Source organism: Scyliorhinus torazame, chromosome 19 (assembly GCF_047496885.1).
Source record: "Scyliorhinus torazame isolate Kashiwa2021f chromosome 19, sScyTor2.1, whole genome shotgun sequence".
NCBI lineage: Eukaryota > Metazoa > Chordata > Chondrichthyes > Carcharhiniformes > Scyliorhinidae > Scyliorhinus > Scyliorhinus torazame.
Window position 1 is genome coordinate 146,385,835 of NC_092725.1, and position 23,124 is coordinate 146,408,958.

General features: G+C 49.1%; 1 protein-coding gene across 2 annotated transcripts in view; it reads left to right on the forward strand.

Annotated features, from left to right (window-relative positions):
* The window catches only part of fbxo7 (F-box protein 7), a 79,495-nt gene that overhangs the window by 24,946 nt on the left and 31,425 nt on the right, over window positions 1-23,124 (forward strand). For both annotated transcript variants that reach the window (XM_072485391.1, XM_072485390.1), the window contains exon 4: window positions 12,767-12,908. In XM_072485391.1, coding sequence (XP_072341492.1) covers window positions 12,767-12,908 — 142 coding nt within the window. The remainder of the gene's footprint in view (window positions 1-12,766; window positions 12,909-23,124) is intronic.

Here is a 23,124-nt window from a genome sequence, read left to right on the forward strand (position 1 = left end):
GGGTCCCACAGGGATCAGTGTTGGAGCCCTTTTAGTGTGCGGTTTATATAAATGATTTGGACATGACTAGGTGGTAAATAGTGAGAAGGATAGCCTTAGATTATAGGAGGATATAGACAGACTGGTCAGATGGGCTGATCAATGACAAATTGAATCAATCGGATAAGTGCAATGTGATGCACTTAAGTAAGACAAACAAGGCAAGGGAATACATGATAAACAGCAGGACCCTGGGAAGCACCGAAGATCAGAGGGACCTTGGTGTGCATGTGAACCGATCCCTTAAGGTAGCAGAGCAGGTGGACACAGTGGTTAATAAGGTATATGGTATACTTGCTTTTATTAGCCGAGGCACAGAGTTTAAGAACAAGGAGGTTACGCTGAAACTGTATAAAATGTTGGTTAGACCGTAGCTAGGGTATTGTGCACAGTTCTGGATTCCACATTATAGGAGGGATGGGCTAGCAAGGGTGCAGAGGATATTTACCAGGATGTTGCCTGGGCTGGAGAGTGTTCGTTATGAAGAAAGATTGGATAGACTGGGGTTGTTTTCCTTGGAGCAGAGGAGACTGAGGGGGGACATGATTGAGATGTATAAAATTATGAGGGACAGAGATAGGGAGAAACCTTTCCCCTTGGTGGAGGGATCAAAGACCAGGGGGCAGAGATTTAAGGTAAGGGGCAGGAGGTTTAGAGGGGATGTGAGGGAAAACCTTTTCACCCAGAAGGTGGTAGGAGTCTGGAACTTACTGCCTGAAAGGCGGGTGGAGGCAGAGACCTTAATAACATTTATGAAGTATTTAGATGTGCACTTGCGATCCCAGGGCAGACAAGACCACGGGCCAAGTGCTGGGAAATGGGATTAGAATAGTTAGCTGGTTGTTTATGACTGCCGCAGAGCTGAAGGGCCTTTTCTGTGCAGTAGACCTCTTAAGTTTTGAAAGGTTTTGTTAGAATAAATAAAGAGCAACTGGTTTTAGTAGACACAGTGACATTTTTTATACAGAAAATTGTACTGGAATATTGAATCTGAAAGTGGTGGAAGCAGATTTAATATTTGTTTAATGGTGTTCTAATAGAACATAGAAAATACAGCACAGAACAGGCCCTTCGGCCCCCGATGTTGTGCCGAACCTTTGTCCTAGATTAATCATAGATTATCATTGAATTTACAGTGCAGAAGGAGGCCATTCGGCCCTTTGAGTCTGCACCGGCTCTTGGAAAGAGCCCCCTACCCAAACTCAACACCTCCACCCAACACCAAGGGCAATTTGGACATTAAGGGCAATTTATCATTGTCCAATTCACCTAACCCGCACATCTTTGGACTGTGGGAGGAAACCGGAGCACCCGGAGGAAACCCACGCAGACACGGGGAGGACGTGCAGACTCCGCACAGACAATGACCCAAGCCGGAATCGAACCTGGGACCATGGAGCTGTGAAGCAATTGTGCTATCCACAATGCTACCGTGCTGCCCTTAAGAACAAATAAATCTACACTATATCATTTTACCGTAATCCATGTACCTATCCAATAGCTGCTTGAAGGTCCCTAATGTTTCCGACTCAACTACTTCCACAGGCAGTGCATTCCATGCCCCCACTACTCTCTGGGTAAAGAACCTACCTCTGATATCCCTCCTATATCTTCCACCTTTCACCTTAAATTTATGTCCCCTTGTAATGGTGTGTTCCACCCGGGGAAAAAGTCTCTGACTGTCTACTCTATCTATTCCCCTGATCATCTTATAAACCTCTATCAAGTCGCCCCTCATCCTTCTCCGCTCTAATGAGAAAAGGCCTAGCACCCTCAACCTTTCCTCGTAAGACCTACTCTCCATTCCAGGCAACATCCTGGTAAATCTTCTTTGCAACTTTTCCAGAGCTTCCACATCCTTCCTAAAATGAGGCGACCAGAACTGTACACAGTACTCCAAATGTGGCCTTACCAAAGTTTTGTACAGCTGCATCATCACCTCAAGGCTCTTAAATTCAATCCCTCTGTTAATGAACGCGAGCACACCATAGGCCTTCTTCACAGCTCTATCCACTTGAGTGGCAACTTTCAAAGATGTATGAACATAGACCCCAAGGTCTCTCTGCTCCTCCACATTGCCAAGAACTCTACCGTTAACCCTGTATTCCGCATTCATATTTGTCCTTCCAAAATGGACAACCTCACACTTTTCAGGGTTAAACTCCATCTGCCACTTCTCAGCCCAGCTCTGCATCCTATCTATGTCTCTTTGCAGCCGACAACAACCCTCCTTACTATCCACAACTCCACCAATCTTTGTATCGTCTGCAAATTTACTGACCCACCCTTCAACTCCCTCATCCAAGTCATTAATGAAAATCACAAACAGCAGAGGACCCAGAACTGATCCCTGCGGTACGCCACTGGTAACTGGGATCCAGGCTGAATATTTGCCATCCACCACCACTCTCTGACTTCTATCGGTTAGCCAGTTTGTTATCCAACTGGCCAAATTTCTCACTATCCCATGCCTCCTTACTTTCTGCATAAGCCTACCATGGGGAACTTTATCAAATGCCTTACTAAAATCCATGTACACTACATCCACTGCGTTACCTTCATCCACATGCTTGGTCACCTCCTCAAAGAATTCAATAAGATTTGTTAGGCAAGACCTACCCTTCACAAATCCGTGCTGACTATCCCTAATCAAGCAGTGTCTTTCCAGATGCTCAGAAATCCTATCCTTCAGTACCCTTTCCATTACTTTGCCTACCACCGAAGTAAGACTAACTGGCCTGTAATTCCCAGGGTTATCCCTAGTTCCTTTTTTGAACAGGGGCACGACATTCGCCACCCTCCAATCCCCTGGTACCACCCCTGTTGACAGTGAGGATGAAAAGATAATTGCCAACGGCTCTGCAATTTCATCTCTTGCTTCCCATAGAATCCTTGGATATATCCCGTCAGGCCCGGGGGACTTGTCTATCCTCAAGTTTTTCAAAATGCCCAACACATCTTCCTTCCTAACAAGTATTTCCTCGAGCTTACCAATCTGTTTCACACAGTCCTCTCCAACAATATCGCCCCTCTCATTTGTAAATACAGAAGAAAAGTACTCATTCAAGACCTCTCCTATCTCTTCAGACTCAATACACAATCTCCCGCTACTGTCCTTGATTGGACCTACCCTTGCTCTAGTCATTCTCATATTTCTCACATGTGTGTAAAAGGCCTTGGGGTTTTCCTTGATCCTACCCGCCAAAGATTGTTCATGCCCTCTCTTAGCTCTCCTAATCCCTTTCTTCAGTTCCCTCCTGGCTATCTTGTATCCCTCCAATGCCCTGTCTGAACCTTGTTTCCTCAGCCTTACATAAGTCACCTTTTTCCTCTTAACAAGACATTCAACCTCTCTTGTCAACCATGGTTCCCTCACTCGACCATCTCTTCCCTGCCTGACAGGGACATACATATCAAGGACACGTAGCACCTGTTCCTTGAACAAGTTCCACATTTCACTTGTGTCCTTCCCTGCCAGCCTATGTTCCCAACTTATGCACTTCAATTCTTGTCTGACAACATCGTATTTACCCTTCCCCCAATTGTAAACCTTGCCCTGTTGCACGTACCTATCCCTCTCCATTACTAAAATGAAAGTCACAGAATTGTGGTCACTATCTCCAAAATGCTCCCCCACTAACAAATCTATCACTTGCCCTGGTTCATTACCAAGTACTAAATCCAATATTGCCCCTCCTCTGGTCGGACAATCTACATACTGTGTTAGAAAAGCTTCCTGGACACACTGCACAAACACCACCCCATCCAAACAATTTGATCTAAAGAGTTTCCACTCAATATTTGGGAAGTTAAAGTCACCCATGACTACTACCCTGTGACTTCTGCACCTTTCCAAAATCTGTTTCCCAATCTGTTCCTCCACATCCCTGCTACTATTGGGGGGCCTATAGAAAACTCCTAACAAGGTGACTGCTCCTTTCCTATTTCTGACTTCAACCCATACTACCTCAATAGGGTGATACTCATCGAACTGCCTTTCTGCAGCTGTTATACTATCTCTAATTAATAATGCCACCCCCCCACCTCTTTTACCACCCTCCCTAATCTTATTGAAACATCGATAACCAGGGACCTCCAACAACCATTTCTGCCCCTCTTCTATCCAAGTTTCCGTGATGGCCACCACATCGTAGTCTCAAGTACCGATCCATGCCTTAAGTTCACCCACCTTATTCCTGATGCTTCTTGCGTTGAAGTATACACACTTCAACCCATCTCCGTGCCTGCAAATACTCTCCTTTGTCAGTGTTCCCTTCCCCACTGCCTCATTACACGCTTTGGCGTCCTGAATATCGGCTACCTTAGTTGCTGGACTACAAATCCGGTTCCCATTCCCCTGCCAAATTAGTTTAAACCCTCCCGAAGAGTACTAGCAAACCTCCCTCCCAGGATATTGGTGCCCCTCTGGTTCAGATGCAACCCGTCCTGCTTGGACAGGTCCCACCTTCCCCAGAATGCGCTCCAATTATCCAAATACCTGAAGCCCTCCCTCCTACACCATTCCTGCAGCCACGTGTTCAGCTGCACTCTCCCTATTCCTAGCCTCGCTATCACGTGGCACCGGCAACAAACCAGAGATGACAACTCTGTCTGTCCTGGCTTTCAACTTCCAGCCTAACTCCCTAAACTTGTTTATTACCTCCACACCCCTTTTCCTACCTATGTCGTTGGTACCAATGTGCACCACGACTTCTGGCTGCTCACCCTCCCCCTTAAGGATCCTGAAGACACGATCCGAGACATCCCTGGCCCTGGCACCCGGGAGGCAACATACCTTCCGGGAGTCTCGCTCGCGACCACAGAATCTCCTATCTATTCCCCTAACCATTGAATCTCCTACAACTATTGCTTTTCTATTCTCCCCCCTTCCCTTCTGAGCCCCAGAGCCAGACTCCGTGCCAGAGACCTGACCGCTAGGGCCTTCCCCCGGTAGGTCATCCCCCCCAACAGCATCCAAAACGGTATACTTGTTTTGAAGGGGAACGGCCACGAGGGATCCCTGCACTGTCTGCTTGTTTGTTTTTTTCCCCCTGACTGTAACCCAGCTATTCTTGTCCTGTACCTTGGGTGTGGTTACCTCCCTGTAACTCTTCTCAATCACGCCCTCTGCCTCCCGGATGATCCGAAGTTCATCCAGCTTCAGCTCCAGTTCCCTAACACGGTCTTTGAGGAGCTGAAGTTGGGTGCACTTCCCACAGGTATAGTCAGTGGGGACACCGGTGGTATCCCTCACCACCCACATCCTACAGGAGGAGCATGTAACTGGCCTAGCCTCCATCCCCTCTTACCTTACAGAATATAGCTGCTGTGGACTAACTAGATCTCCGCCCTCCGACTCTGCTCCCAGTCAGCTACACTTCCTGTAAACTCCTGGCTCTCTTCGCACTCTTTGCGGAAATGTAGGAAATGAAGTGCTTTTATTTTAGCGCATGTTTCTGACTCGCGCTGTCTCCATTTTTGTGTGTGGTTATTGCACATGCTTCCCTTTCCTGCTCCCTCCCTCGCACTTCTCTCTCCCACTCCCTTCTCCTTGCTGTTTCCCCCTGGCTTCATCCCGAACCTCCCTCACCAATTTCAACCCTGAACTCCCGCTTGCCACTTCCTCTCCAAAACCTTTGCCTTTTCCTCTGCCGTGCTTGCCTTCACTCAGCCCTCGGTGGGAGCAAGAGGCGTGATGAATGAGAGGGTGTAAGAATTTTAGATAAATATTTTTTTGAAATGCTGTTTAAATCTGTTTTGAGTCACGAATGATAAACTTACTGCAGAATGGCCAAAGTTTGTTCCACTAGATGGAGCCATTGACTACAAAAACTTAATTCTGATCTTTTTAAACAATCTTTTTAGCCTAGTGCAGAAGTTAAATGAAGTACTGTCAGAAAGATAACTACATATTCAGATCTTTGTGATGCAAGAGCCCTTCCTGTTTATTTCCTTATTTCCTTTATTTTATTTTTGGATCATGGACCCATAATCGGAACCTGCCTTTAAGCAGAAAACCCAAGCTGAAGCAGCCTGCTTATCAGGACATTGTGTTCCCAGGTTTTGGAGAAGAGAAACCAGACCCAGTGGCACAGAATGAATGGTAGGAACCCGGTTTGGAGGAAGTCGGTTTGATTGATTGGCTGCATACCGGTGGGTTGGCTAGGAACAGTGTTCTGCCTGAGAACAATCAGTGATTGGTTCCTGTGTGATGTTTTCTTGAGAGCTTGGTTGAAGTGTTTAGACCTGGGAAGGGGCAGGAGCGTGCTGTCCCTTGTTGAAAGAACTGCTTTATTGTTCTAAAACCAGTTTGCTGTAAACTTGAAAAGATTGTGAATCTACAAAAAGGTAGACAACTTTGCGAGAGAAAACCAGCAGAAGTTTTTGAACCCCGGAAGGAAGAGGGTTTCTCCCTCTCTCTGCTGCCAGTGGCCTGCTGTCTCGGTGAAGCTGAAGGAAAAGAGAGAACCCAACTGAAGGCCTAACCTTGCGAAAAAACTAACTTGAAGACCTGAATCTGGAGATCCCTTATCCTTTTATTTTATATTTTCTTTACTACCCTCTTCCCTCGGGGTGTGTTTGTGTGCGGTATTGGTGTGTGTGTATATAGAGAGTGCAGGGAGTTAGGGTGGGGGGTTGCAGATCAGATTGGGTCTTGTCATCCTTTGACCGCCATTATTTAATTCTGCTTAATTGGTCTTGGCCTTTGTGCATGGTGAATCTTGATATAACAATGAACTGTTTTCAATGTCTTTTCTTAATATGATTTCCGACACATGTTTGTATAATGTGTATACACTTTGATTTTGCAGCTCGTCACTGTCCCTGTACCTAATTGTTACATTTGAATGCATTCTTTGCAGCATATGCATTTTAACAAAATATGTAAGACGGCTTTGTGTTAATCTTTAACATAAAATCCCTTTAGGGGCAGACAGAGTAATTTGTGAAAGTTTAAAAATAAATCCTGTGATTAAACTGCTAATGAATTAATAGTTTTGGAATAAATAACCAGTGATAGATTTTAGAGATCTAACTTAAATGTAAAGACTTAAAAAAGGTAACATAATATATAACTACTTATAAAAGGTGACTAATGCCTGTTCTTTTCTTGATCCTGGATTACATTGTCATAGTCAAGGCACACTGCTTGCAACCTGATGTCACTGGCATATGTTTCAATACATAGTTTTGCATTGTTGTAAGGTACATGCAATAATTATGTTCAGCTTAACAGAAGTTTGTAGTTTTTCAAAATTACAGTGTTGTATAAAGAATTTCAATTCAGCCAAGCCTTTTAAATTAACTAACGAGTCATTTAAAGTCTTCAATTAAAATTAACTGGAGTCTAACTTTCAAAATCACCAGTTTCTGGCTACCCGACTCATTCAGTATAACAATATAGAGAAGTAAGAAGTCTTACAACACCAGGTTAAAGTCCAACAGGTTTGTTTCAAACACTAGCTTTCAGAGCACTGCTCTTTCCTCAGGTGAATGAAAAGGTGGGAGACAAAGTCAAAGATGCAAGACGATTCTTTGAATGCAAGCATTTGCAGATAATTAAGTCTTTACAGAGCCAGAGTTCAGAGTCCCCTTGTTCAAGAAGGGGAGTAGAGACAACCCCGGTAACTATAGACCAGTGAGCCTTACTTCTGTTGTGGGCAAAATCTTGGAAAGGTTTATAAGAGATAGGATGTATAATCATCTGGAAAGGAATAGTTTGATTAGAGATAGTCAACACGGTTTTGTGAAGGGTAGGTCGTGCCTCACAAACCTTATTGAGTTCTTTGAGAAGGTGGCCAAACAGGTGGATGAGGATAAAGCAGTATATGGTGTAAAGGTGTATATGGATTTCAGTAAAGCGTTTGATAAGGTTCCCCACGGTAGGCTACTGCAGAAAATATGGAGGCATGGGATTGAGGGTGATTCAGCAGTTTGGATCAGAAATTGGCTAGCTGGAAGAAGACAAAGGGTGGTGGTTGATGGGAAATGTTCAGACTGGAGTCCAGTTACTAGTGGTGTACCACAAGGATCTGTTTTGGGGCCACTGCTGTTTGTCATTTTTATAAATGACCTGGAGGAGGACGTAGAAGGATGGGTGAGTAAATTTGCAGATGACACTAAAGTCGGTGGAGTTGTGGACAGTGCGGAAGGATGTTACAAGTTACAGAGGGACATAGATAAGCTGCAGCGCTGGGCTGAGAGGTGGCAAATGGAGTTTAATGCAGAAAAGTGAGGTGATTCATTTTGGAAGGAATAACAGGAAGACAGAGTACTGGGCTGATGGTAAGATTCTTGGCAGTGTGGATGAGCAGAGATCTTGGTGTCCATGTACATAGATCCCTGAAAGTTGCCACCCAGGTTGAGAGGGTTGTTAAGAAGGCGTACGGTGTGTTTGCTTTTATTGGTAGAGGGATTGAGTTTCGGAGCCGTCATGTTGCAGCTATACAACACTCTGGTACTGCCGCATTTGGAGTATTGCGTGCAATCCTGGTTGCCGCATTATAGGAAGGATGTGGAAGCATTGGAAAGGGTGCAGAGGAGATTTACCACAATGTTGCCTGGTATGGAGGGAAGATCTTATGAGGAAAGGCTGAGGGACTTGAGGCTGTTTTCGTTAGAGAGAAGAAGGTTAAGAGGTGACTTAATTGAGGCATCCAAGATGATCAGAGGATTGGATAGGGTGGACAGTGAGAGCCTTTATCCTCGGATGGTGATGTCTAACACGAGGGGACATAGCTTTAAATTGAGGGGAGATAGATATAGGACAGATGTCAGAGGTAGGTTCTTTACTCAGAGAGTAGTAAGGGCGTGGAATGCCCTGCCTGCAACAGTAGTGGACTCGCCAACACTAAGGACATTCAAATGGTCATTGGATAGACACATGGACGGTAAGGGAATAGTGTAGATGGGTTTCACAGGTCGGCGCAACATCGAGGGCCGAAGGGCCTGTACTGCGCTGTAATGTTCTATGTTCTAGAGAGGGGGGTAACCCCAGGTTAAGGAGGTGTGACTTGTCTCAAGCCAGGACAGTTGGTAGGATTTTGCAAGCCCAGGCCAGATGGTGGGGGGGTGAATGTAATGAGACATGAATCTAAGGTCCCGGTTGAGGCCGTACTCGTGTGCGGAACTTGACTACAGGTTTCTGCTCGGCGTTTCTGCGTTGTCGCGCGTCCTGAAGGCCGCCTTGGAGAACGCTTACCTGGAGATCAGAGGCTGAATGCCCTCGACTGCTGAAGTGTTCCCCGACTGGAAGGGAACATTCCTGCCTGGCGATTGTCACTGGATGTCCGTTCATCCGTTGTCGCAGCGTCTGCAAGGTCTCGCCAATGTACCACGCTACGGGACATAGAACATAGAACATAGAGCATAGAAAATACAGCACAGAACAGGCCCTTCGGCCCACGATGTTGTGCCGAACCTTTGTCCTAGATTAATAATAGATTATCATTGAATTTACAGTGCAGAAGGAGGCCATTCGGCCCCCTGAGTCTGCACCGGCTCTTGGAAAGAGCACCCTACCCAAACTCAACACCTCCACCCAACACCAAGGGCAATTTTGGACATTAAGGGCAATTTATCATTGGCCAATTCACCTAACCTGCACATCTTTGGACTGTGGGAGGAAACCGGACCACCCGGAGGAAACCCACGCAGACACGGGGAGGACGTGCAGACTCCACACAGACAGTGAACCAAGCCGGAATCGAACCTGGGACCCTGGAGCTGTGAAGCAATTGTGCTATCCACAATGCTACTGTGCTGCCCTTAAATTGTTTCCTGCAGCGTATGAGGTAGACAATGTTGACCGAGTCGCACGAGTATGTACCACGTACCTGGTGGGTGGAGTTCTCACGTGTAATGGGGATATCCATGTCAATGATCTGGCGGGTCTTGCAGAGATTGCCATGGCAGGGTTGTGTAGTGTCATGGTCGCTGTTCTGAAGGCTGGGTAGTTTGCTGCAAACAATGGTTTGTTTGAGGTTGCGTGGTTGTTTGAAAGCAAGTCGTGGAGGTGTGGGGATGACCTTGTTCATCTTCATTGATGACGTGTTGAAGGCGGTGAAAAAGATGTCGTAGTTTCTCTGCTCCGGGGACTGTCCTGGCTTGAGACAATTCACACCACCTTAACCTGGGGTTACCCCTTTCTCTGGCTCTGTAAAGACTTAATTACCTGCAAATGCTCACATTCAAAGTATTGTTTTGCATCTTTGACTTTGTCTATATAAATGTTTCTGGAATCTACCTCATCATTCACCTGAGGAAGGAGCTGCGCTCTGAAAGCTACTGATTTGAAACAAACCTATTGGACTTTAACCTGGTGTTGTAAGACTTCTTGCTGTACTTGCCCCAGTCCAACGCCGGCATCTCCACAATATAGAGAAGGATTGCTCTCAGGAAACTGTTACTTCTAAGATGGCTTCCTTTGGCCCTATTTGTTCATTCAGTAAGTTTAGACAGAGAATAGAACATACAATGCAGAATGAGGCCATTCGGCCGTCGAGTCTGCACCGACCCATCCAAAACCTCACTTCCACCCTATCCCCCTAACCCAATAACCCCTTCTATTCTTTTTGGACACTAAGTGCAATTTAACATGGCCTATCCACCTAACCCGCACATCATTGGACTGTGGGAGGAAACCCGAGCAACCGGAGGAAACCCACGCAGACACGGGGAGAACGTGCAGACTCCGCACAGCGACCCAGCAGGGGATCGAACCTGGGACCCTGGCACTGTGAAGCCACAGTGATAACCGCTATGCTACCGTGCTGCCCAATGATATTGTTTTTATTCTTTATAAAAACATAATCTAAATTAATTTATAGAGGGAAGCTGGGTGATCAGGAGAGGGGAGGGTGAGGGGAGGGAAAGGCGAGCAGGAGGGTGAGGGGAGGGAAGGCCGAGCAAGAGGGTGAGGAAAGGGAAGGGTGAGGGGAGGGAAAGGCGAGAAGGAGGGTGAGGGGAGGGAAGGGCGAGCAGGAGGGTGAGGAGAGGGAAGGGCGAGCAGGAGGGTGAGGGTGAGGGGAGGGAAGGGCGAGCAAGAGGGTGAGGAAAGGGAAGGGTGAGGGGAGGGAAAGGCGAGCAGGAGGGTGAGGGGAGGGAAAGGCGAGCAGGAGGGTGAGGGTGAGGGGAGGGAAGGGCGAGCAAGAGGGTGAGGAGAGGGAAGGGCGAGCAGGAGGGTGAGGGGAGGGAAGGGCGAGCAGGATGGTAAGGAGAGGGAAGGGCGAGCAGGAGGGTGAGGGTGAGAGGAGGGAAGGGCGAGCAAGAGGGTGAGGAGAGGGAATGGCCAGCAGGAGGGTGAGGAGAGGGAATGGCCAGCAGGAGGGTGAGGGGAGGGAAAGGCGAGCAGGAGGGTGAGGGGAGGGAAGGGCGAGCAAGAGGGTGAGGGGAGGGAAGGGCCAGCAGGAGGGTGAGGGGAGGGAAGGGCGAGCAGGAGGGTGAGAGGAGGGAAGGCCGAGCAGGAGGGTGAGGGGAGGGAAGGGCCAGCAGGAGGGTGAGGGGAGGGAAGGGCGAGCAGGAGGGTGAGGGGAGGGAAGGGCGAGCAGGAGGGTGAGGGGAGGGAAGGGCCAGCAGGAGGGTGAGGGGAGGGAAGGGCGAGCAGGAGGGGGAGGGGAGGGAAGGGCCAGCAGGAGGGGGAGGGGAGGGAAGGGCCAGCAGGAGGGTGAGGGGAGGGAAGGGCCAGCAGGAGGGTGAGGGTAGGGAAGGGCGAGCAGGAGGGTGAGGGGAGGGAAGTGCGAGCAGGAGGGTGAGGGGAGGGAAGGGCGAGCAGGAGGGTGAGGGGAGGGACGGGTGAGGAGAGGGAAGGCCGAGCAGGAGGGTGAAGGGGAGGGAAGGCCGAGCAGGAAGAAGGTAAGTAGAAAGGCTAGTGGGTCAGTAAAAGTTAGTGAGTTAGTAAGAGAATTGTTGGAGCAGTTATATTCAAAGCAGCCAGTAGATTTTTAATGTAAAAGTTAATGTGACCCACCCTTGTTGCGTGTATTCTATGGTAAAATGATTTTTGTTTAGCGTACTATTTTAGGAACACATTGGGAGTGATAAAGGATGGATAGCTGCAGTAACATTGAAAAGAAAATTGAATATATACATTAAATGAAATAAATTACAGTGCAAGGAAAAAGCAGGTAACATTAATTGGATAGCTGTGCCAAACATAGGCATGGTGGGTTGAATGGTCTCTTTAAATCTGACAAAGTACGATCACCCCCTTCATTTGATTTAGGTGGAAATCACTGGTGGAATAACTTTCTAGTTATCAAAGGCACTTTTTTATATATTGAACACAACCACTGCTCTTTGGGTATACATGGCAGAATCCGGTTAGTCCCAACCTTAAAAGTGTTGGCCGGCTCGAGGCTAGGTGGAGGGTAATTTATCTTGTGACAAACATAAAATCTTTAAGCTACTAATTAAGATGGACCACATAGTAGTACTGTGTAGTGCTTCTGGCTGTCTCATGAAATGGCAATATGTGGAGCATCTTCTGTTTAACGCATGGCAAGTCCCCGGTCTCGGGTATAATGTGAATGGAGATGGAGATGTCAAAGGAAAGCCAAGCCCTTGCCTTCAGGAAAAGTCACCCAGGTTACCCGTGTACAATTCCCTCCTATACTGGTTGAGCCCTGAGCGTGTGTCACTTGCTCACCACATTCGCTAGAACTTTTACTCCGAACTCTCAAAGGAATGAAAATAACTTGCAAAAAAAATTCTTTGTGTATTTTTGTAGGGTACCAGACTGAAGAGTTCCCAAATGCCTGCGAAATGGAAGAATGAAGGTCTCTATAGACTACAATACAGTCACTTCCTGTGCGAAGATGGGGCTGCTACACTCTCTTGTATTCCAATGGGAAATCTGGTTGTAGTCAATGGTAATGCATGATGGTTCTTTAGAAATAGTACACGTCACTCATTTACCAGATGTGTTGTATATTTTATTTTGTATGACCTTTAGATTGGGATGTACGCATATTCAGGTTGTTTTACTTAATTGCAGCTGGCTCCTTGATTCTGGTATTTCATTCCACAGCCCTTGTGTGCTCCAGTAAAGTAGGATTATGTGATGGGCAGGAAGAAATAGGAGCAGAAGATATTCGACTCGTTGTGCCTGCTCCACTGTTCAGTATTGGATTGGATTTGTTTATTGTCACGTGTACTGAGGGACAGTGAAAAGTATTTTTCTGCGAGCAGCTCAACAGATCATTAAGTACATGGGAAGAAAAGGGAATAAAAGAAAATACATAACAGGGCAACACAACATATACAATGTAACTACATAAACACTGGCATCGGGTGAAGCAGACAGGGTGTAGTGTTAATGAGGTCAGTCCATAAGAGGGTCATTCAGGAGTCTGGTGACAGTGGGGAAGAAGCTGTTTTTGAGTCTGTTCGTGCGTGTTCTCAGACTTCTGTATCTCCTGCCTGATGGAAGAAGTTGGAAGAGTGAGTGAGCCGGTGGGAGGGATCTTTGATTATGCTGCCCGCTTTCCCCAGGCAGCGGGAGGTGTAGATGGAGTCAATGGATGGGAGGCAGGTTCGTGTGATGGACTGGGCTGTGTTCACGACTCTCTGAAGTTTCTTGCGGTCCTGGGCCGAGCAGTTGCCATACCAGGCTGTGATGCAGCCCGATAGGATGCTTTCTATGGTGTATCTGTAAAAGTTGGTGAAGGTTAATGTGGACATGCCGAATTTCCTTAGTTTCCTGAGGAAGCATAGGCGCTATTGTGTTTTCTTGGTGGTAGCGTCGACGTGGGTGGACCAAGACAGATTTTTGGAGATGTGCACCCCTAGGAATTTGAAACTGCTAACCATCTCCACCTTGGCCCCGTTGATGCTGACAGGGGTGTGTACAGTACTTTGCTTCCTGAAGTCAATGACCAGCTCTTTAGTTTTGCTGGCATTGAGGGAGAGATTGTTGTCGCTACACCACTCCACTAGGTTCCCTATCTCCCACCTGTATTCTGACTCGTCGTTATTCGAGATCCGGCCCACTATGGTCGTATCGTCAGCAAACTTGTAGATGGTGTTGGAACCAAATTTTGCCACGCAGTCCTGTGTGTACAGGGAGTAGAGTAGGGGGCTAAGTACGCAGCCTTGCGGGGCCCCGGTGTTGAGGACTATTGTGGAGGAGGTGTTGTTGTTCATTCTTGCTGATTGTGGTCTGTTGGTCAGGAAATCGAGGATCCATTTGCAGAGTGGAGAGCCAAGTCCTAGGTTTTGGAGCTTTGATATGAGCTTAGCTGGGATTATGGTGTTGAAGGCGGAGCTGTAGTCAATAAATAGGAGTCTGATATCGGAGTCCTTGTTTTCGAGGTGCTCTAGGGATGAGTGTTGGGCCAGGGAAATGGCGTCTGATGTGGACCGGTTGCAACGATATGCGAATTGCAGTGGATCAAGGCGTTCTGAGAGTGGAGGTGATGCGCTTCATGATCAACCTCTCAAAGCACTTCATTATGACTGAAGTCCGGGCCACCGGACGGTAGTCATTGAGGCACGTTGCCTGGTTGTTCTTTGGTACCGATATGGTTGTCTTGAAGCAGGTGGGGACCTCGGAGTGGGGACAGGTTAAAGATGTCTGCGAATACCTCTGCCAGCTGGTCTGCGCAGGCTCTGAGTGCACGACCAGGGATCCCGTCCAGGCCCGTCTCCTTCCGAGGGTTCACTTTCAGGAAGGCTGATCTGACTTCGGAAGCTGTGATGGTGGGTATGGGTGAATTATGGGCTGTTGGGGCACTCGCCAGCGGATTGTTGTTGACCTGCTCGAACCGAGCATAGAATGCATTGAATTCATCGGGGAGGGGTGCGCTGCTGCCAGAGATACTGCTCAGCTTCGCTTTGTAGCCCGTTATGTTGTTTAGTCCTTGCCACAACTGCCGAGAGTCTGTCTGTGACTCTAGCTGGGTTTGATATTCTCTCTTGGCATTCCGGATGGCTTTGCGGAGGTCGTACCTGGATTTCTTGTATAGGTCAGGGTCCCCTGGCGTGAACGCCTCAGACCTGTCCTTCAGTAAGGAGTCAATCTCGCGATTGAACAAAGAACAAAGAAATGTACAGCACAGGAACAGGCCCTTCGGCCCTCCCAGCCCGTGCCGACCATGCTGCCCGACTAAACTACAATCTTCTACACTTCCTGGGTCCGTATCCTTCTATTCCCATCCTATTCATATATTTGTCAAGATGCCCCTTAAATGTCCCTATCGTCCCTGCTTCCACTACCTCCTCCGGTAGCGAGTTCCAGGCACCCACTACCCTCTGCGTAAAAAAACTTGCCTCGCACATCTACTCTAAACCTTGCCCCTCTCACCTTAAACCTATGCCCCCTAGTAATTGACCCCTCTACCCTGGGGAAAAGCCTCTGACTATCCACTCTGTCTATGCCCCTCATAATTTTGTATACCTCTATCAGGTCGCCCCTCAACCTCCTTCGTTCCAGTGAGAACAAACCGAGTTTATTCAATCGCTCCTCATAGCTAATGCCCTCCATGCCAGGCAACATTCTGGTAAATCTCTTCTGCACCCTCTCTAAAGCCTCCACATCCTTCTGGTGGTGTGGCGACCAGAATTGAACACTATACTCCAAGTGTGGCCTAACTAAGGTTCTATACAGCTGCAACATGACTTGCCAATTCTTATACTCCATGCCCGGCCAATGAAGGCAAGCATGCCGTATGCCTTCTTGACTACCTTCTCCACCTGTGTTGCCCCTTTCAATGACCTGTGGACCTGTACTCCTAGATCTCTTTGACTTTCACTACTCTTGAGGGTTCTACCATTCACTGTATATTCCCTACCTGCATTAGACCTTCCAAAATGCATTACCTCACATTTGTCCGGATTAAACTCCATCTGCCATCTCTCCGCCCAAGTCTCCAGACAATCTAAATCCTGCTGTATCCTCCGACAGTCCTCATCGCTATCCGCAATTCCACCAACCTTTGTGTCGTCTGCAAACTTACTAATCAGACCAGTTACATTTTCCTCCAAATCATTTATATTGAGATATGGTTTCCGGTTGGGGAACGCACGTACTGCTTTCTTTGGCACGCAGTCGTCCACACGTTTGCTGATGAAGTCTGTGACGGTGGTGGCATACTCATTTAAGTTGGTCGCTGAGTTCTTAAATATGGGTCAGTCCACTGTCTCTAAGCAGCCACGTAAGAGCTCTTCTGTCTCCTCGGACCAGCACTGCACAACCTTCTTGGCTGGATTCTCCCGCTTGAGTTTCTGCTTGTATGCCGGGAGAAGGAGCACCGTCTTATGGTCTGATTTCCCAAAGTGCGGTCGGGGGATGGGACGGTAGGCGCCCTAGATTTTTGAGTAGCAGTGGTTAAGAGTGTTGTCGTCCCTGGTGGGACAGGAGATGTGCTGGTGGAATTTTGGTAGTACACTCTTAAGGTTGGCCTTGTTGAAGTCTCCGGCCACGATGAACAAGGCCTCCGGGTGTTCGGTTTCGTAGTTGTTTATAACTATGTACAGTTCGTCCAGCGCCTTCCTCACTTCTGCCTGGGGTGGGATGTAGACTGCTGTGATAATGGCTGAACTGGAAGATAGTATGGGCGGCACTTCACGGTCAGGTATTCCAGGTCTGGGGAGCAGTAGGTCGCCAGGGTTGCCACATCCAAACACCAGGAGGAGTTGATGAGGAGGCAAACCCCTCCACTCTTCGCTTTGCCTGATGCCGTGCGGTCCGCCCGGTAAATTGAGAAGCCTTCAGGGTGTGTGGCACAGTCCGGTGAGGCGGGGGTGAGCCATGTCTCTGTGAAACAGAGCACACAGCGGTCTCTTCCCTCTGAGGGGTAAGTCTGGCGTTAAGTTCATCCAGCTTGTTTTCGATGGCTTGGACGTTTGACAGGAGTATGCTGGGGAGAGGGGTCTTGAAACCGCGCTGCTTCAGTCTAACCTGCAGACCCCCGCGTTTCCCTCGCTTCCTCGGTCGGCGACTGCTGCTGGATGATCCTGGGATCCGATGGGAGACGCCAGCCCTTGTGGAAGGTAGGTGGTTGTGTCTGGCGGGGTCCAGGGCGCTGGCGGGGATCAGGGCGCTGTTTACATATCCGGGGTCACGTCAGACAGGGTCCCGGGCGCTGGTTGAGGTAGAGGGGTTGCTAGGGGGGCGAGTTTGCGATCCGGATGGATCCCGGCGTTCTGTGGGCGCAGGAATACCTTGCAGCGCGTTCGGGTCCTCGCGCGGAGTCTCTGCTGTTTCTGGGGTCCTGGGTTGTGGGCAGGGGCTTCCTGAGGCAGGTTGGGCTGGGTCCCGTGGTCTGTTCCCTCCCTGGGCGCTCCTGGGGTCTGTTCTTGAAGTAGGCCCAGTTGGGCCTCCATGTGGATTTTTCTTCCATCACCAGGTAGGTCGGGTTGTTGGGCGGGCCTCTCCGGGTCGGGTCGCTGGGTGGGTCTCTCGGGGTCGCGTTGGGCCCGGGTCTTGCCGTCAGGGGTCGGGTCGGGTGCTCCGGGGACTGGGCCGGGCGATCCAGCGGCTGGCGTCGGTAGTTAGGCTGGGTCGGGAGCTCAGAGGTCCTGGTCGGCTCTAAATCGAGGTCGGGGCTTCGCTTCCGGTTTGGGCCCGATCCTCCAGGTCGCGGAGGTCAGGTCGGGTCGGGTCAAAAGGTCTCCAAGGGCCTCGGATATGCAAGCCTGCAAGAGAAGATAAAAGAGAGGTTAGTAATAATGTTAGTTTCAGAATTAATTTTTAAAAGATTAGAACGAGATCAAGTTAAGTAAAAAGTGGATCTGTTGGGGAGAGATCGTGGCTGACCTTGGGGCTTCAACTCCATTTTCCTGTACACACTTCCCCTGAAAGACCCAAATTCTGTCTATCTCACCTTTAGTATATTAGGTGATAGTGCACCCTCTGGGGTAGGGAATTCCAAAGGTTCATAGCCCTTTATTTATTTTTAAATAGATTTAGAGTACCCAATTCTTTTTTTTCCAATTAAGAGCAATTTAACTTGGCCAATCCACCTACCCTGCACATCTTTTTGTGTTGTGGGGGTGAGACCCAAGCAGACACTGGGAGAATGTGTAAACTCCACACAGACAGTGACATAGCGCCGGAATTTAACCCGGGTCCTTGATGCCGTGAGGCAGCAGTGCTAACCACTGTGCCACCATGCTGCCTCTAGATTCATAGCCCTTGAGTGAAGACATTTCTACTCGTCTAAGTCCTAAATGATCAACCCCTTATTCTGAAACTGTGCCCCCTTCTAGATTTCCCAGCCAGGAGAAAGTGTCCCAGTGTCTATCCTGTCAAGCTCTTTCCTAATCTTGAACGTTTCAATGAGATCACGTCTCATACTTCAAAACTTGAGAACATGCATTCACTTTACTCAGCCTCTCATCATAGAACAACATTCTCATCCCAGGAGCCAACTCAGTGAACCTTTGCTTGTACTGCCTCCAATGCAAGTCTCCTTTCTTAAATATGGAGACCAAAATTGCGCACACTTCTAGGTGTGGTCTCACATTGGTAGCAAGATTGCTACCTTACAGCACTCCACAAGTCAAAGCCTGCCAACTTGAGAATGCCTATTTATGCCTACCCTTGTGTGTTAAACAATCTTCTATCCATGCTAATATAAGCACTCCCAACTCTGTGAACTCTTACCTTGTGTATTAATCTTTTGTGTGGCACATTATCAAATGTTTTTGAAGTCTGAGTATACTACATCTACTCCACTAGTTACATCCTCAAAAAACCCCACAAAGTTTGTCAAAGGTTCCCTTTCGTAAAGGCTCGGCTTGACTTGACATTGTTTCAATTATACTCTGCTTTTCTAAGCACATTTTTCCAATGCCTGATGCCAGGCTAACTTGTTTGTAGTTCCCTATTGACACTCTGCCTCCTTTCTTGAATAGCAGTGTTCCATTTGCTAACTTCCGATCTGCTTGGACTATCCTGCAATCAAGGAAATTTTGCACCAACTTTCTGCGCAGTATCTGAGAGCCCGAGAATGCAGGCTATCGGGCCCTGATTTGGTGGATTTTATTCCCTTGTTTTTTTTCATACTTTTTCTCTGTTGATATTAATTACTGTAACTTCCTCCCTCTTATTCGCCCCGAGGTATCTATTTATCTCTTATCTATTTCTGATATGCAACAAAATATTTGTTTAATGTTTCTGCAATTTCCTTATTCCTCATAGTTTATCCTGCCTGTTTCCGAGTGACCTTTAGCCACACTCGACAATCTGTTTTTATAATCCTGGCTACTTTACTCATTCTATTTATCCCTTTTTAGCAACTTTTTAGTAACCCTTTGCTGGTTTCTAAAACACTCCAATTCCTCAGGCTTACTGCTATTCTTTGCAACATTGTAAGCCTCTTTGAATCTAATGCTATCCTTTTAAAAAAATATATATTTATTCAAATTTTTCCAACAATTTTTATAACAAACAAACCCCCCCCGCCCCATAACAAAAAGAGGAAAGAACACAAACACCACAATCAAAAATAATAAACTACTGATACATTGGGTTTCTCCCACATATTAACCACCCCATATAACATTCAAAAGTACCCTTGGGGAAACTACCCCCCCCCGACAGAGACGCCCCAGGCTGCTGCTGCTGACCTCCTCCGAACGCTCCGCGAGATAGTCTAGGAACGGTTGCCACCGCCTGAAGAACCCCTGCACAGACCCTCGCAAGGCAAACTTTATCCTCTCCAGCTTAATGAACCCTGCCATGTCATTTATCCAGGCTTCCACACTGGGGGGCTTCGCGTCCTTCCATAATAACAAGATCCTCTGCCGGGCTACCAGGGACGCAAAGGCCAGGATACCGGCCTATTTCGCCTCCTGCACTCCCGGCGCGTCCGTTACCCCAAATAGTGCCAACCCCCAACTCGGCTTGACCTGGACTTTCACTACCTTGGACATAGTCCTAGCAAAACCCCTCCAGTGCCGGGAACGACCAGAATATGTGGATGTGATTCGCCGGGCTTCCCGAGCACCTCCCACATCTGTCCTCCACCCCAAAGAACCTACTCAACCTCGCCCCTGTCATATGTGCTCTGTGAGTAACCTTGAATTGTATTCGGCTGAGCCTGGCGCAAGAGGAAGAGGAGTTAACCCTACTCAGGGCATCAGCCCACAGCCCCTCACCAATCTCCTCCCCAAGCTGCTCCTCCCACTTGCCCTTTAGCTCCTCTACCGAAACCACCACCTCTACTTTCATCTCTTGTTAGATCGCCAAAACTTTGCCTTCTCCGACCCAGACACCTGAAATCACCCTGTCCTGAATCCTCTGTGCCGGGAGCAACGGGAATTCCCTCACCTGCCGCCTCACAAACGCCCTCACTTGCATATACCTGAACGCAATTCCCAGGGGTAACCCACACGTCTCCTCCAGCGCCCCTAGGCTCGCAAACGTCCCATCTTTAAACGGGTCCCCCATTCTTCTGATCCCTGCCCGATGCCAGCTCCGAACCCCACCATCCATCGTTCCCGGGACGAACCCATGGTTCTCCCCAATCGGGGACCAAACCGAGGCTCCCACCTCGCCCCTATGATGTCTCCACTGCCCCCAGATCTTCAACGTTGCCGACACCACCGGACTCGTCGTGTACCTTGTCGGCGAGAGCGGCAGCGGTGCCGTCACCAGCGCCCTCAGGCTCCTGTCCCTGCAGGACGCCATCTCCAACATCTTCCATGCCGCCCCCTCTCTATTACCCACTTACAGATCATCGCCACGTTGGCTGCCCAATAGTGGCCGCACAGATTCGGCAGCGCCAGCCCTCCCTGTCCCTGCTACGCTCCAGAAACACCCTCCTTACCCTCGGGGTCTTATTTGCCCACACGAAACCCATGATGTTCCTACCTACCCATTTAAAAAAGGCCTTGGTAATCATAACGGGAAGGCACTGGAACACAAAGAGAAACCTCGGGAGGACCATAATTTTAACCGACTGCACCCTGCCCTCTAGCGAGAGTGGCAGCACATCCCATCTTTTGAAATCCTCCTCCATCTGCTCCACCAACTGCGTCAAATTGAGCTTGTGCAGGGCCCTCCCAGCTCCCAGCCACCTGGATCCCCAAGTACCGAAAGTTCCTTTCCTTTCCGCCCTCTTCAATGGTAGGTCGTCTATCCCCCTTCCCTGGTCCCCTGGATGCACCACAAAGCTCACTTTTCCCTACGTTGAGCTTATAGCCCGAGAAGTCCCCAAACTCCCTTAGGATCCGCATGACCTCCACCATCCCCTCCACTGGATCTGCCACATACAGCAACATGTCGTCCGCATACAGCGACACCCGGTGTTCCTCTCCCCCTCGAACCACCCCCCTCCATTTCCTGGACTCCCTTAGTGCCATGGCCAAAGGCTCGATTGCCAATGCAAACAACAAGGGGGACAGGGGGCACCCCTGCCTTGTCCCTCAGTACAGCCGAAAGTACTCCGACCTCCGCCGATTCGTAGCCACACTCGCCACCGGGGCTCTATATAGGAGCCTGACCCAACTGATAAACCCCTCCCCGAACCCAAACCTCCGCAACACTTCCCAAAGATACTCCCACTCCACCCGGTCGAAGGCCTTCTCCGCGTCCATAGCTGCCGCTACCTCCACCGATGGCATCATAATCACGTTGAGGAGCCTCCGCACATTAGTGTTTAGCTGCCTGCCCTTGACAAATCCCGTCTGGTCCTCCTGAATCACCCCAGGGACACAGTCCTCAATTCTCGTAGCCAGCAATTTTGCCAGCAACTTAGCATCCACATTGAGGAGCGAGATCGGTCTATACGACCCACATTGCAGTGGGTCCTTCTCTCGCTTCAGAATCAGCGAGATCAGTGCCCCGGACGTTGTCGGGGGCAGGTTTCCCCCCCCCCTCCCTTGCCTCATTGAAAGTCCTCACTAACAACGGGCCTAGCAGGTCCACATATTTCCTATAAAAACACGACCGGGAACCCATCTGGCCCTGGGGCCTTCCCCACCTGCATGTTCCCCAATCCTTTAACCAGCTCCTCCAACCCAATTGGCGCCCCTAAACCAGCCACCACCTGCTCCTCCACCCTCGGGAACCTCAGTTGATCCAAAAATCGTTGCATCCCCTCTTCCCCCGCTGGGGGCTCAGATCTGTACAGCTCCTCGTAGAAGTCCTTAAATACCTCATTTACTCACTCTGCACCGTATTCCCCCTGCTATCCTTAACTCCACCTATCTCCCTCGCTGCCACCCTCTTACGGAGCTGGTGTGCCAGCATCCGGCTCGCCTTCTCCCCATACTCGTACGTCGCCCCCTGTGCTTTCCTCCACTGTGCCTCTGCTTCCCCTGTGGTCAACAGGTCAAACTCCATCTGGAGGCTTCGCCGCTCCCTAAGTAGCCCCTCCTCGGGGGGCCTCTGCATATCTCCTGTCCACCCTTAAGATCTCCCCCATCAACCTCTCCCTGCCCTCTCTCTTCTCCCTGTGGGCCCTAATGGAGATTAACTCTCCCCTGACTACTGCCTTCAGCGCCTCCCAGACTACCGCCACCTGCACCTCTCCGTTATCATTGGCCTCCAAGTATCTCTCAATGCACCCCCGTACCCTCCCGCACACCACCTCATCTGCCAGTAATCCCACATCCAGACGCCACAGCGGACACTGGTCCCTCTCCTCTCCTAACTCCAGCTCCACCCAGTGCGGGGCGTGGTCTGAGATGGCTATGGCCGAATACTCCGTTCCTCCCACTTTGGGGATTAGCGCCCTACTCAAAACAAAAAAATCTATCCGGGAGTAGGCTCTATGTACATGGGAAAAGAATGAGAATTCCCTGGCCAGGGGCCTAGCAAACCTCCATGGATCCACTCCCCCCATCTGGTCCATAAACCCCCAAAGCACCTTGGGCGCAGCCGGCCTCTTCCCCGTCTTGGATCTGGAGCGATCTAATGCTGGGTCCAACACTGTGTTGAAATCCCCACCCATTATCAAGCTTCCTGCCTCCAGGTCCGGAATCCGACCCAGCATGCGCTTCATAAATCCGGCATCATCCCAGTTCGGGGCGTATACGTTTACCAACACCACCCACACCCCCTGCAACCTACCGCTCACCATTACATATCGACCTCCATTATCCACTACAATATTCTTTGCCTCAAACGACACCTGCTTC